The sequence below is a fragment of the Pavona decussata genome, unplaced genomic scaffold (genome assembly GCF_977016875.1).
Source record: "Pavona decussata unplaced genomic scaffold, jaPavDecu1.1 SCAFFOLD_44, whole genome shotgun sequence".
Lineage (NCBI taxonomy): Eukaryota > Metazoa > Cnidaria > Anthozoa > Scleractinia > Agariciidae > Pavona > Pavona decussata.
The window spans coordinates 1,762,791-1,777,143 of NW_028145466.1; the positions used below are offsets into that span (position 1 = coordinate 1,762,791).

At 39.0% G+C, this 14,353-nt stretch overlaps 2 protein-coding genes across 2 annotated transcripts; one reads left to right on the forward strand and one right to left on the reverse strand.

Annotated features, from left to right (window-relative positions):
* Window positions 1-1,176: 1,176 nt before the first annotated feature.
* Window positions 1,177-5,413, reverse strand: LOC146482791 (uncharacterized). The gene is made up of 4 exons (XM_085106741.1): window positions 5,393-5,413; window positions 3,484-3,569; window positions 3,350-3,410; window positions 1,177-2,575 (listed from the first exon to the last, which is right to left on the reverse strand). Exons 1-4 carry the CDS (start codon window positions 5,411-5,413, stop codon window positions 2,360-2,362), a joined length of 384 nt encoding a protein of 127 aa, XP_084962867.1. The 3' UTR covers window positions 1,177-2,359.
* A 2,078-nt stretch (window positions 5,414-7,491) lies between these two features.
* On the forward strand, window positions 7,492-12,409 carry LOC146482792 (uncharacterized). Its single transcript, XM_085106876.1, has 9 exons — window positions 7,492-7,594; window positions 7,943-8,126; window positions 8,987-9,028; window positions 9,203-9,259; window positions 9,347-9,425; window positions 10,062-10,205; window positions 10,422-10,511; window positions 11,647-11,708; window positions 12,190-12,409. Exons 1-9 carry the CDS (start codon window positions 7,535-7,537, stop codon window positions 12,213-12,215), a joined length of 744 nt encoding a protein of 247 aa, XP_084963002.1. The 5' UTR covers window positions 7,492-7,534; the 3' UTR covers window positions 12,216-12,409.
* Window positions 12,410-14,353: the final 1,944 nt, after the last annotated feature.

Below are 14,353 nucleotides of genomic sequence, written 5' to 3' on the forward strand. Positions count from 1 at the left end.
CTGCTGTCACATGTATTTGCTTCGAATTCTGATTGGTTCATTGGTTTTTTACGTCTGTTGTGAATAGTCAAAGTAATTACGCTGGTTTTGGTTTTACGATACTCAAATCAGTGAAAACCGCTTAATAGAAATTGAAAGTGAAGAAAGAGCTGTGGAAAAAATAAAAGGGCTGTTAAAGGTGCTTTCCGGTTGTCAGAACTGGCTGGCCAGACCGGTCATTTCACCGATGGAATTCACCAATTTCTTCAGAATGGCACAGAAAGTTTCCTTAATGTGCAATTTTGAAGAATTTGTAGAACCTATTTTTCAGAATGGCGCATTCCATTATTTTTTTTTTACAAACTAACTTTTCTGGCTGTTCAATTCTGATAAAATAATGGAAAGCACTCTAAATTAAAAAGAATAAAGTATTGTACTGTTGATATTCTGTATGCCCACCGAGCAAGTCTTGTTTCAAATTTAAGAGTGTATTTCTCTCCAGTCGGTTGAACCCTTTACCCTTTTTAGTGACCAGTATTAAATGTCTCCTAATACAGCTGTAATATATCTTTTTCGTTCAGATGTAAAGGTCAATGAGATTAAAGGAAATGATCACAGAAGATATTTTGATATTTAAACACATTCTCCCAACTAGTACCACAAGAAGAATGTGTAGAATATTAAGGAGAAAGTGCATGTTGATTTTCACTGAATCTTGGGACTTTCAGACATAAATTTTGCATACCAGTGAACTGTTACAGGAAGCTAGCTACAATAGTCAAACATCCCATCCAGTGGTGAGAGGGTGTAAATGATGGGGCTGTAGTCATCACATTTTACTGAAACTGGACAAGGGTCCAAGCAATCTCATACCCAGAGTCCTCAGCCTCCTTGGCCAGCAGTTGGTCACCAAGAGAGACTGTGGGGAAGTGGAATTTTATTTCCACAGGATTTCTGCGGTAAAACAATGAAGCTATTACAAGGCAGCCAATTAAAGAATTTAAATAAAATTGCAGTTCCCCAGAGTCTCTCCTGCCGACTAACCACTAGTCAAAGAACTTAAGGACTCTGGGTACAAGACTGGGGTCCAAACTGCAACTGTTTGGTTGCCATGGTGAGTAAACAAATAATGACGACTGAGATTGTGCTAAAGGCTGCTGATTTAGTGAGTGTTCAAGCAGTGAATTAGTATACATGTACTGCTAAGCAGCTTTATTTTTTATATTAAATTTTTAAGATCCAAAGAAAACACTGGTAAAAAACGTTTTACAGCATACTCAAAAGACTAATTTATGCTTAGTGGTTTTCTAACTCACACAATATTAAGAGTGTGTCAAAATTGGTAACTGTTAAAAGTTTATATCTGGTATGTAAAGGTAACATTGAGAAAAAGTGAGCTTAAAGCCCTGAATTGGAGCTAACATGCAAGTACTGCGGTGAGTCATCTAGCTCAATCAAATAACTAACAGTGGATTAGACCTTTTACATTTAATACTATACATTTATACTATACAGGTGTATTCTATGAGTAATAATTTTCACATTCAATGTTAAGGTTAATCAGTTGTTACCCATAAAAAAAATTCAACAGTAATAATTATTATAGTGTATGACAATCTTTTTTTTTACTATGTAGACTAACAATACAAAATTAATTGCCATGACTGTAAAGTACATCAAGAAAGCATGTCACTTTTATTAATGAATTCCAAAACGTGTAGTTCCAGAAAACATTCATACCCAACAGAAGGATTTTTCTAAACGCCCACCCCCTATCCTTCTGGTACAGCAATCCAATTTAGCTTCGTAGCTTCCTTTAAATTTTTTGCCCTTTGTGGCACACCCCTCCACAGCCTCCTGAAATTTCCAATTATTTCCATGTGGGATTACAGATAATTATTTTCTGGAACTACACAATGGTATTTCCCACTTAATAGCCATTAAAAATTTATTGCTTGCTCCTGTACATAACTCGGTCTGAGTGCTATCCCCTCCTTCTCTTGGTCAAATCCACCCCAAAGGGGGTGTTCACCTCTCATTGTTACTGCGCATATGTTCTACACGTCTCAAGATACTCGAGTTTCCTATGAGTGGTGCCTACTAATACAGGGATATTTTTATGTGGGTTAAAACTAGGTGGAGAAACCAGCACTTCGCAAGAGCTTTTGGTATCCAAAAAGGAAATTGAGGGGAACCATGCACTTTTCAGAGATAATGAAGCTTCAATTTGGAAAAAAAACACCATACTTTGTTTTGTATTTTACCGCTTTGAGAATAATTGTTGCTTAATTATCTCTGAAAAATGCATGGTTACCCCCAAATTTTTTATTTCAATAGCCCTTTTCCCCCATAGCATAAACCGCACAAAAATACTTTGTTATTAGTAGGTACCGTCATTATTGTGCCACAAAGGGAAACCTTTGATTGCCCAGTAGGGGCAGGGATAAGAGGGGAGATTTGTTTCAGAAAAGAGACTTGAACAATTAACCAACATAATTGCATTAAAGTAAACAAACATGATATAGTTTCCAGTAGCATGCTGACCAGTATCTTTAAACTTCTGTGTAGTGTAGACATTGTTGTTGGAAATGAAAGACTACAAATAAATGCAGTTGAAGTTAATGCACATGTTCTGGGTTTCTAGCACATGGCGTGTGGGACTGTCACCAGAAACAGAAACCGCTGTGTTATACAAAACTACAAAATGCTTTCGAGACTTACCCTTCAGAAATCTGAAAAATACAATCGAACTAACAGTTTATAACTGCTGCTGTTTTCTGATGCATACCTGTACTGGTACAGCAATTCCAATTCAGCTTCATGATTTCCTTTATTTTATTTTGGCCCTTTGGTAATACCCACCTCCCTTCCCCCTGAAATTTCCAATCTTTTCTGTAATGGTACTTCCCAATTAAAAGCCTTCAAAAATTCACCACTCTCTCCAATACAACACTCAGTCTGAGCGCTATCCCCTTCTTCTCTTGGTCAAATCTACCCCCACAGGGAAGTTCACTGCTCAAATCCCCAACTTAATGTGCCAGAAAGGAAACAACTTATGATTGCCAAGCAGGGGGGCTGAGGATATAATTAAACATATATAGTTTCCAGTAGCATGATGTCCAGTATCTTAAAATATCTGCGTATCGTAGACATTGTTTTTGGAAACGAGAGACTAATATATCGAGCTAAAGGACTAATTAATGCACATGTTCTGGGGTTCTTGCACATGGCGTGTGGGACTTTCCCCAGAAACAGAAACCACCGTGTTATACACAACAACAAAATGCTTTTAACAATTTTGCTTCAAAAGTACAATCGAATCAACAAAGTTTAACACCGCTGCTGTTTACAATTTGTAGCTGATGCGTACCTGTCCGGGTTCATATTTTCCGCTTGTTTTTGGCTCTTGGAAACGTCCAATTTCCGTCAATCTGAAAGTATGGAATGGAATAAGTAAGAAGAATAAGTATGATTGGTGAATATGAAAGAAAATTACCGTCTTACCGCGCATAATGCCGTCTGATTTGCAGAAAACCACACAACGTTTCGTAGTTTCGCCATCTTTTCTTCACCGTTTTACGGAGAAACCGCTGTCACAAAGAAATGTCAAACTTTTGTTTGTTCTGTTTCCCCACCCCACCCTGGACAATGCAAGGTGCATTAATTTTCAATGTATGGCTACCCACAGGCACAATCTCCCCCCCCCCCCCCCCTCCCCCGTTCACGGTTCACTTTAGCACTTTATCATACACTGCAGAGTTAATTCGAATTACGGCCACTTCGTTCCATGACCACTTCGTCTGACCACTTCACTGACCACTTCAGTCTGAAACTAACAAATAAAGTTAAGAAAGGATAGTTTTTTCGAAGCAGGTTCATCTTTACTGAAGTCTGATATGATTGGTTGCTATGATCCCAGATCCATGTAAGATTACGTAGAAGTTTACTCGCTTAGTTTACACTTGGAACGAAGTGACTATTCGTTGGAACGATGAAACTTTGGTGGAACGAAGTGGCCAAAGGATGGAACGAAGTGGTTTGGAACGAAGTGGTCATGGAACGAAGTAACCGGATTCCGTTAATTCTCTGACCCATCATATAGCTTAGTTAAAATTCATCAATGAAAATACACAGAAAAAAAAAAAACAGACCAGAGGAAAGTTTTTCCTAACTGAAAAATTTATTCAGATTAGCGTTTATTTACATCTAACAATTTTCGCTTACCCAAAGGATTTGAAAGAATTGAGAGTCAAATTTGAAACAGATAAATTATTGACCAGTGCGGAACACATTTTCCAAACTGATCAGTCGCGAAAACTGTAAGGAATACTAAGAATCCGGCGGTCTATCAAAATAATATTTAAGTAAAAATTGACAATCGATTCAAACTTTAAACCATTTTTTTTATTTGCAAGTTGGATTCCCAGTAGCGTTCAAGCATTTTCGACCAAGTCGGCGGCGCGAGCGATGACCTTTTCTCTAGCTCTTCGCTTAATTTGAAATACCACAATCTGTCCCTCAAAGTGTAATCCAATTTCCTCCGTTTAAACTGTCGATTTATCGGCTCTTCATTAGGTTTGTTTTCTTTCTGAAAATGGCATATTAGAGTCTGAAGCATGAACAGCTTGGCGGGCATTTTGACTGACTGATTGGATCTTTTACGCGAAAGAAAAAAAGTCTTCCTTTCCAGGCACCTTGCCTCCCACGTAGTCGCTTTTAGGGACTCGTATACCGTCCCCTAAAGGCGAATGCGTGGTAGTGGCTAGGCCGCACTAAGACCCACAAATATAAGCCTAGATAATGGTTCTGATTTGGCCGTGTTTGCTGCAGACAATTGGAACAATAGAGGACTAAAATATCCCTTCTAGAGGGGAAGGGCGTTTAATTCAGCTTTAACGAATAAATTTTATTAAAAGAAATTACAATTTGTAACTTCTTGGAAGAAAAAGAAACAAAAAAGATTCTCGACGTAAACCTTGACACGGTTTGCCTAAGGTATCCCGCGTAATTAAAACTAACTGAAGTAATGAAATGAAGTGACAAAAAAATCTTCATGAAGGTAGCCTGAAAACAGGCACCCAGTGGGGTATAGGACGAAAAGAAAAATCAGCGAGCCGGGCGAGCGGAACGGGGTATTGGTATATGAGAGTAAAGTATTATGCAATCCGTGACACAACATACTCGGAGAAAAATTTAAAAAAATCCGAGTTCTCCCAACAATGGAGACTGACCTGTGACCTTCCGATTACTAGTTGCTCTATGACCACTGAGCTACCGGAGACTCGTGGGAGCTAAGGCCATCAAACTAGATTCATATCTTATAGAACAACTTATATCTCATAGGACAAGTAAAAGTCATTCGGCATCCAACGAGTTGCAAGAGAGACTGTATCTTCACAGGAATCGGCTTTACTCTAACTTCACCGATGCCCATCTTTGTAGAAGTAAGGCATCGAGAAAAGAAGTCTGTTTCTTCTCCTAATTTATCTTCACTGTAAATTTAAAATATCGGTTTAAAGACAAGGTTAAGCTGGGATGCCAGTGGTCACGTGATCATCATGTGATCAAATCGTACTTTCATTTCCTCGACCAATCATTGGATTTCTTCATATTGCACGCGCTATGATTAAACAATGGCATTCCTTTATTTAAGGTATCAGCCACCCTTCAGGACAGTCCGCGCGCGGATCGCTGCCATATTTGAGGTTTCAACGTTTTCAAATAGATACGCTTGAGAGCTTTCTTTAAAAAAAAAAACCGGAAGAAAATATTATTTCTGTCGAAAGATATCGAGGGTAAAAGATTTTTTCTCGTTAATTATATTAATTGATCGTTGACAAAATTTGTCATACCCTTGTCACACATCAATTAACTTGACTGTGAACTAGTAACGTGATACCGAGTGTGTGCTTCGACACAACACGTGCGAATTGTCTTCGTGTTGTTTATAGCCTTCAGTATTCTCCGTGGATATTTAGCGTTTGCTTCGGTGAAAATGCCGCCAAAAAAAAGAAAAGGTCGTGTCCGTTTTCATCATCGAAACCAAGAGCGAAAAAGAAATCGAAGAGCGAGTTTGATAAACAATGGGCCGCAAAGCAGAGAGCGACAAAGGCTCAGTTTATCGGCAAGAGAAGTGGCTTGAGGAGTTGGATATTCACTGAGAAAAGCGAAAATGCTACAGTTGCTGTGAGTGCAAGCCGCTCCAAAATCCAGCTGGAAGAGCCAGAAGAAGAAAGCCAATTAAGCTCAACGACCCTAACTGCTGATGGAACGTGGAAAACAATAAGCGGTCGAGCTATTGCATCGAGCGAAAAGCTGCTTGAGAAACTGGACGAGTCTGTATCTTGTCGATTTTGCCAGGGAAGAGTCCAAGTCATGGAAGATGCAGCGACTAAGCATGGACTTGGTTCTACCTAGAGAATCCAGTGCGAGAATAAAAGCTGTCCGTCGCACAATACAAATTCTGTTTTTAATTCTTCCGAGAAGAGCAGAGCGTTTGAAATAGGCCGGGCCTCAGTTCTTGGGCTTCGAGCAATCGGCGGCTTCGCTTTCGTTCGTGTTGATTTCGCACTGGTTTTCGGCATCTTTACCAACCTAGCCAACGTTTCAAGAAATTAACACAATATATTTTTATTGCTACATGAAAACCGTATTGTTGATTGTAAATTAAACGATTACTATGCATGTACGTTCACTAACCTCAACAAATTTTGTCTTTTGCCCACACGCGGTGTAATTGAACTGACTGGAAGCAAAATAATTTATATTTCCCGCTGCCTTCCGCGAAAGTTTGTTCCTGTTACATGTTACCTGTCAAAGTCCTATTGTTAGAGAAAATTGATCCCTCTCTGATATCAATCAGAATAAACATTTAGGTGTTATAATCTCATTCCAGGTAGGATGCCGCCAAAAATGTATTTTCCATTTTATCTCCGAACGCAAATTTTGCCGATCGGCTCGTACATTTTGAACTCCAAGTCGGCAGCCTTTCAATCAATTTCGCTAAAATTTGGCCAGAGTGATGCCATATATTTCTTCTACAAAACCGTGTCTGCGAATTTTAATACTCCTTTTGATTTTAAAGCTAGAGCTTTTTTTTCCACAGGGAGTGTTGACTAATTGCCTTGCCCAACTTCATTTGCTAATAAAAGAGAAACAAACGCACTTGTCAAAAATCTGAGACACGGTTTTTTAGTGGAACGTGTTGAGAAGCGAATGCGGTGTTAATTGTTTTCTTCCGTTTATTTCCGGCGGGAGTGGAACATGATTTATAGAGACGTGTACTTTTACACAAAGCGTTCCAATTTCGAAACACATTTAAGTAAATAGTTTTTGTTAGTTGAAATCCATAATCTGGAATTATTAAACTTTAAAAAAATATATGGTTTATAGGGGTTTTTATAAAAACAACTAACGCTACAGCGATCCGCGCGCGGACGGTCCTGAAGGGTGGCTGATACCTTAAGACACGTATGTTGGAAGATTTTTTAGTTTCACGCTGACTTAAGTTCTTAAGAGAAGAGAAGTTTGTGTTCAAAAAGGCGATTTATTAACCATGGGAGCAGCTTTTAGCCGCAGAAAGCCATCCAGAAAGCATTTCTATGCAAAGAAACAGGTATGAGGAGTACACGATAGAAATTGGTTCGAAATGCGTGGAAAAATTGCGCGTCTTGTTGCGTTGATTTTTCAAACGGTTTTTCAACGGCAAAACTTTGTAAAGTAATGCACGCGCTATGAAAACCCAAACTTCTGCGGATATCCAGTGACATTCACGACTCACAAGCATTCATTTTAATGGTTTATTCCAAAAAGGGAATGGCTGTTGGGTCGAGAATGGTCCAGGGAGTAATAGAGACAGTTTGTAAGATTGTAATAGATATTTTAAACTTCAGAAAAGTTTTTCCTTCATTTCTTTTTGAGGTACCTAAGATTTTTTTAATAGTAATAAAATCTTTTCGTTTAGATTTCAAGAGGAATTTTCTCCAAGCTATGCGAAACATCAGGCGGCGGAAAGAAATTCCAAACACGGGGACGAAATAATTTAAATGACTGCGTCGAGAAAGGGGCCTCGCGGCTATACGAAAACATGCCGCCGTTTTCTATTTTATCCTTTATGGCTGGCGAAAAACTGCCATGCGAATTTACAGGTAAGTATATAACGTAACTGAAACGTCATCGATTACGATGCTTACGTATAGCATGCAAATCACATACTATATGCTGAAATGATTCTAAAAACGTAATTAATGCAGCCATTTTTAAGATATGATATATGCCAAGTATTATTTGAATACACAAGCCTATAGTTTTTAAGCGATACCGATGAGTGCTTTGTGAGTCCGGCTTAAGGCAGACACAGCTTTATCTCTTCATGAAAATTCCAGGATTTTTTTTCAACCACGATGTCTACGTTTGTTCGCACGGGTTCGTTATGCGTACCTTGGTTACAAAAAGGCAGCATTATTCAGCTGACAAGTGAAATTGTGGTCAGGAAAGCACAGCTCTTAGTTTAACTCATCCATAGCCTCTTCATTTATCAATGAAGATATTTGCGATATCATTTCGTACTCGATTAAACCAAAACAAACTCAAACATCTTGCTTTACCTTTTCCAGCCATCCCAAACAAACCAATTATTTCCGATATCGACAATAACTGAATGGTTTGTCTGGGATGGCTGAAAAGGAAGGTAAACTCAAGTGATATTTTCTTTCCTTGGAATTATAAGGTGCAAAAAGGGCAGTTTTTCAATAACTTCGTTTGCGATACAATTTTCCACCCGATTAAACCGCGACCATCTCTTACATCTTTATTTACCCTTTCAGTCATCCCAGAGCTCCCTTTTATTGTAACTGATAAACTAAGTGCTATTTTCTTTTCTTGATATTATAAAGTACAAAAAGGCAATTTTCAATAATTTTAGTTTTATAAATGACGATACGTGCGGTATCCATTTTTACGCCATTAAACCAAAATCAACCCTTACTACTTGTTTTACTCTTTTCAGTCATTCCAGATTTACAACCCCAACCTGTTGACATTGAAGAAGGTAAACTCAAGTGATATTTTCTATTCTTGAAGTTATAGGGTACCGAAAATCCATTTTCGACAATGTTTCCAGAACAACATTAGGCATTAATATCAAACGTATTGTATGTCGAGTATTAACTGCTTTTACTGAACCAAGGCTAAAACTGACCGAAGCCATGTTTTCATATTTCAGCCACACCAAAACCAACGCAACGGCGTATAAACCTGCCAGAGAGTTTAATTTATGTGGGTAAGCACAACTAACAAATGCAATTTTCTTTTTATGCACGAATTAGAGAAAAGCCGAGTATTTGCTGATTTCATTTCTTAATTATAGGATATCACGATAGCGGATTTCACGTTTTTGTGGTACAGTCTCAAATTTACGAGCAAAATGGAGAAGAGAAGGACTCTCTGTAAGTTGAAATTTGTTAAGTTTTGTTCTTGGTTGAAAACTGCGAAGTGAAGGAGATTCATAAATGACCTCCAACACAAAAGTCCTGTTGCTGTGCATGCTTCAAATTCCCTCAAAACAGGCAAAGGTTACAAGGGTTACAGAAATCAATGATTCTACGGCATTGAAAATAAAGCAGAATATGCAAGATCGTTGTATAATGCATGCAATCTAGGGATCTGATTGGCTAAGCGGCTAATTGGCTAATTGGCTGATTGGCTAATGAGCCATTGACAAATGGCGACCATTAAATGGTCTTCTGGTTGTTTTTGCAAAGCGAAATCAGCAAGATCTGGCAATATTGTATTATTGTTCTTAATAAAACAACTATTCCACCCGTGCACGTTGGGTATGAGATGATTATAGCCAACTCGGCGCTACGCATCTCGTTGGCTTTCTATCATCTCATATCCAACCTGCGCTCGTGGAATAATTGTTAACTGCTATAGTTTGCAGGAGACCTCTATGAGTTGAAAATGATCAGTACAATTTGTATGATGTAAATACCAAATGTTCCAAGTGGAAACCGTGTTTAGCCAATACACATTAAGCAGCCCAATTACTTCATTGGTTGATTGATAGTTTCTCTGTCTTACAGTGCTATACAAGAGGCCATAGAAGAAATAATTGACCAGAGTCCTTTTATTTTAATCTACCGCAACATGACAGAGGATCACAGTGCTGCTTACTTGCCAGACGCACATGGTCGAAGCAACAATCTATTTCACGACATATGTATCCGGTATGTACACGCGCGCTTTTTTACCGAGTTGCACTTTTCACCACGAAAGAAGAGGTGCAGAAATGTCTTGATAATGAATAATGATTACATACGTAAGTTAAAAAGTCCACTTTTCCAAATTCGCGGAAATTCTGTGAGACGAAATATGAATATCGAACATTTAAAGCCTGCAAAAAATCTAAATTTGTCACTGATTTTGGTTTCTCTTTTACTCAGATTTAAGAGCCAGCTATTGAGGATCATATTTTACAAACCTTCCTGGTTTGTAAAATCGACCGTGGAGAAGGATTCTCAATACTTGTTCAGGTACTTATCCTAAAATCCTCTCTTGTCCTAAGACATATTAGCAAAACCCACTACAGTGATCGACTGTACAATTGTGGAAACTCCCCACCTGATTGGCTACAGTGGGGCGTTCTAAATTTCTTGATAGTGTCGTGGAATCACACGAGGAAAAATCTCCGAACCACAATCCAACTACCTAGAGCGTAAATAGAAATGTTTGGTTTAAACAACAGAATTCAGTAGGTAATTTACAATGGATTCGCTCTGACGGAGCGCTACTGAACTCGTAAACGTCAGCACTTGAATATGTTAAGGCCTGGTTATAAGTTATAGACGGCAAGGTTGAACCTTACAGCAGTAAAAGGAAGACGTAAATGAGAAATGAATTGGAAAATATTTGTAGAAAAATGAAATTTTTTTATTAGATTAGTCACTGGGCTAGAGAAAATTACTGGTGACACGCTCTTTGATTTTATCGGCTTTCATAGTTTGCTTGGGACAAGCATCTCCCGCTTAAGCTGTCATAGCAACCGTTTCCTTTGGGGTCCCGTATGTTTTTGCTTTTTGATCGCGCGAAAATTGGGACGAGCACCTCTTGCCTCCCTATTTTTCACTCTCGTCCCAATCTCCGCGCGTTCAAACAGCGAAAAACACATAAGACCTGACGGAAACGCTTTCTGTGCAGGCTAATTGGCCGCTAGAAACCTTAAAGTGCCGTCTTGCTGTTAAATGTATTATCTGCAATGTAATGTCACCATTTTCTCGGCAAGTCGGTGCCATAATTGTCGTTATTTTAATCTCATGAGTTGTCTTGTTAAGAATTGATAAAATCTTTCTAAACAAGTAAATTCATCAGACTAAAATCTATCTCAATCTATGGATCAAAGGACGGTCACAAACAGTGGTAAAAGCAGACGGAGCAAAGTAAAAAATGATCCTTAGCTCTCTGAATAGTGTCTTTTTTTAACAATAAATGTAAATCTCCCCTCCATGATGAAATATGAGTAGATATTCTAGATTGGATAAGGCTGGGATCGGAACTCCTTTCTTTGTTGAATCAAAAGCAGATTAGGTTTAGACCAGACGAGTTTACTGCATAACATGGTGATGCTTAATCAAATTGCACCTTATTCAGGTTTTCTTCTTCTTCTTTCAGCTTTTCAACGATTTTAAAACTTAATATGACGGATGACATCATTCATTATGGACGATTAACAGGTTATTTTCATCTAAATCATTCAATAATTTCATCACTTGTCCATTTTGTAGTCGTATCCTTAGTTCCTTAAGCCCTGTTTAGACTGCGTGTCCTTACTGAGGCCCCCTGTGCCCGGGAACTGAGAAGGAAGTTGTTCAGTCAGACCAACAAGCAATCGTATTCTCGTTCATCAATTTACCTTCCGCCATTTTGTTTACTGTGTCATAAAGAGGCGTGAGGAAAAAGCGTGGGAACTGAGAAAATCCTTAATTTTCAAACCAGTGTCTGTGCCCAGGAACGTTGCTCGAATACTACCCTTTGAGGTATGGCCGTGCCTCGTTACAGTGCCCACTGGTTTTGCTCGGGTACCGACAAAAAGCTATTTTCCGGACTAGTACCAGTGCTCCGGAACTGAGCACAGTCACCTAGTCTGAACGGGGCCTTAACCTTACTCTCGGAATTCTAAGTTGTCTTAGTTAATATTTTATAAATTTCTTTCAGGATTTCCAGGAAATATCAGCAACTAAAGATGTTTATCCACCACTAGCCACCTCCAGTTCGCGAAAAGCTGTTAAGAATTTCTGACAAGGAACTGTAGAAGCTGGCTTTGAAGAACTCTGTAAGAATGAAGAATCGGAGCCACGAGAGATAGCGCGCCATGAAACCCGACTGTATCGGCCACGTCAAGATGGCGACCCATTAACATTTTCCATAAAAAAAAGAGAGAGAGAGAGAGAGAGAGAGAGAGAGAGAGAGAGAGAGAGAGAGAGAGAGAGAGAGAGAGAGAGAGAGAGAGAGAGAGAGAGAGAGAGAGAGAGAGAGAGAGAGAGAGAGAGAGAGAGAGAGAGAGAGAGAGAGAGAGAAACAAAGTAAATTCAAGGCATCTCGCGTTGGTTGCTTGTAAATTCAACTGTTTTGAATGCGTACATCGTGACTTTCGAATTAAAACTATCCTTGAAAGTACGTGGTTACTTACAATTTTCTCATTGTTTGATTTCTAATAGCCCTTACTGATATCTGCTTTTCTCGCATGATCATAATCTGCACAAAAGTACCTTTGAATGTGTAGGATCCGGAGGCACCGTTCTTTAATATATCTCACATGTTTTACTCGAAAACTTCAATCACAGAAAGTTTTAGACAGGAATTACGATCTCCTGTTGGCTTTACGAAAATACAAGCTGTTGTTACTTCGATAACTCCTCCGATTGCAGTGGCCTTTTTGGCAAAGACAATGCCAATTTTTCTTCCGAACTAAATCCAAATTTCTTAGGCGATGAAGGCCTTCTTAACAGATATTCAACCAAAATTATCTGCTGGGTGCCCTGATAAATGACATTGCCCCTAGTGCCTGAGCCGGTAAAATGAAAGAATGCGAACAAAACAAGGCTCTAAAATGATCTAGGAATAAGTACACTAGAAAGAAAATGTTAAGTTTCAAGAACTTTGTAATTGTCCTTAACATTTCCTCCGAGTCTTTTTTTTTAATAATTCCATACCTACTCAGAGGAACCTAACAGAGAAGATTTAAGCAAATTCTTTAAAATGGTATTTTCAGCTTTTCAGAAGCGTTGTTATTTATTTATAAGGGATATTTCAACAAACTAGCCTAGTATGATCTGTTTGTAATTTTTAGCCGAATGCTCATGTCGCAGAAAATCTTGTTAATGGAATCTTTTCGGCCTCATTTTCCAAACTGCAGTTGGCTTAGGTGGCCGTATTTCGCATCTGTCCTCCAAAGACAAAAGGAATTATAATTTCCTGTGACATTTAGCTGATATTTCATGAAAGAAAGTACTAGTTCAGTTCATTTTATTTTACACGTCGATATTTTGTTAAATTTTCGAAATATTTGCTTAAGTAAGAAATAAAAAAACAGTTAAGAAAAGAAAGACAAAAATGGTTAGAGGAGCACAGCTTTCTAGCAAACCACGGAATATATAAATTTAAATTTTAAGGTAAATTAAGTGTCATCACTATTGAATCCGAAGAGGGTTGTCCAATACACCCAATCTGACTCGATTCGTCTGTGATTATGGCGATTCGACTCGAATCGATCGATTCGTTTGCCCTTGTAGTAGACCCGTCTTACCGGAAGTCGATTGGCTAGACACTTAGTAAAAACACGGCAAGTCAGCCTTGAGGGAGGGTAGAAAATGTCGACGATTCGACTCGAATCGATCGATTCGTTTGCCTTACAGTCGACCCGTCTAACCGGAAGTCGATTGGCTAGACACTTAATTAAAACACGGTAAGCCGGCCTTGAGGGAGGGTAGAAAATGTCGTCGACCCGACTCGGATCGACCGATTCGTTTGCCCTACAGTCGACCCGTCTAACCGGAAGTCGAATGGCTAGACACTTAGCTAAAACACGGTAAGCCGCCTTGAGGGAAGGTAGAAAATGTCGACGATTAGACTCGATTTGACTCGACTCGATCGATTCGTTTGCCCCTGTAGTCGACCCGTCTTATTGGAAGTCGATTGGTTAGACACTTAGTAAAAACACGGCAAGCCAGCCTTGTAGGAGGGTACAAAATGTCGACGATTCGACTCGATTCGACTCGAATCGATCGATTCGTTTGCTTTACAGTCGACACGTCTTACCGGAAGTCGATTGGCTAGACACTTGGTAAAAACACGGCAAGCCAGCCTTGAGGGAGGGTAG

Bases quoted from the DNA above. Each gene is read 5' to 3' on its own strand.
- LOC146482791 (XM_085106741.1), bottom strand. From the start codon at position 5,413: ATGGGCATCGGTGAAGTTAGA. The intron at 3,570-5,392 runs GTAAAGCCGATT...TCTTTGTGACAG, and splicing joins TGGGCATCGGTGAAGTTAGA to CGGTTTCTCCGTAAAACGGT. The intron at 2,576-3,349 runs GTACGCATCAGC...ATTTATTTGTAG, and splicing joins GAAAATATGAACCCGGACAG to TCTTTCATTTCCAACAACAA.
- LOC146482792 (XM_085106876.1), top strand. From the start codon at position 7,535: ATGGGAGCAGCTTTTAGCCGCAGAAAGCCATCCAGAAAGCATTTCTAT. The intron at 8,127-8,986 runs GTAAGTATATAA...TACTCTTTTCAG, and splicing joins ACTGCCATGCGAATTTACAG to TCATTCCAGATTTACAACCC. The intron at 9,029-9,202 runs GTAAACTCAAGT...TTCATATTTCAG, and splicing joins ACCTGTTGACATTGAAGAAG to CCACACCAAAACCAACGCAA.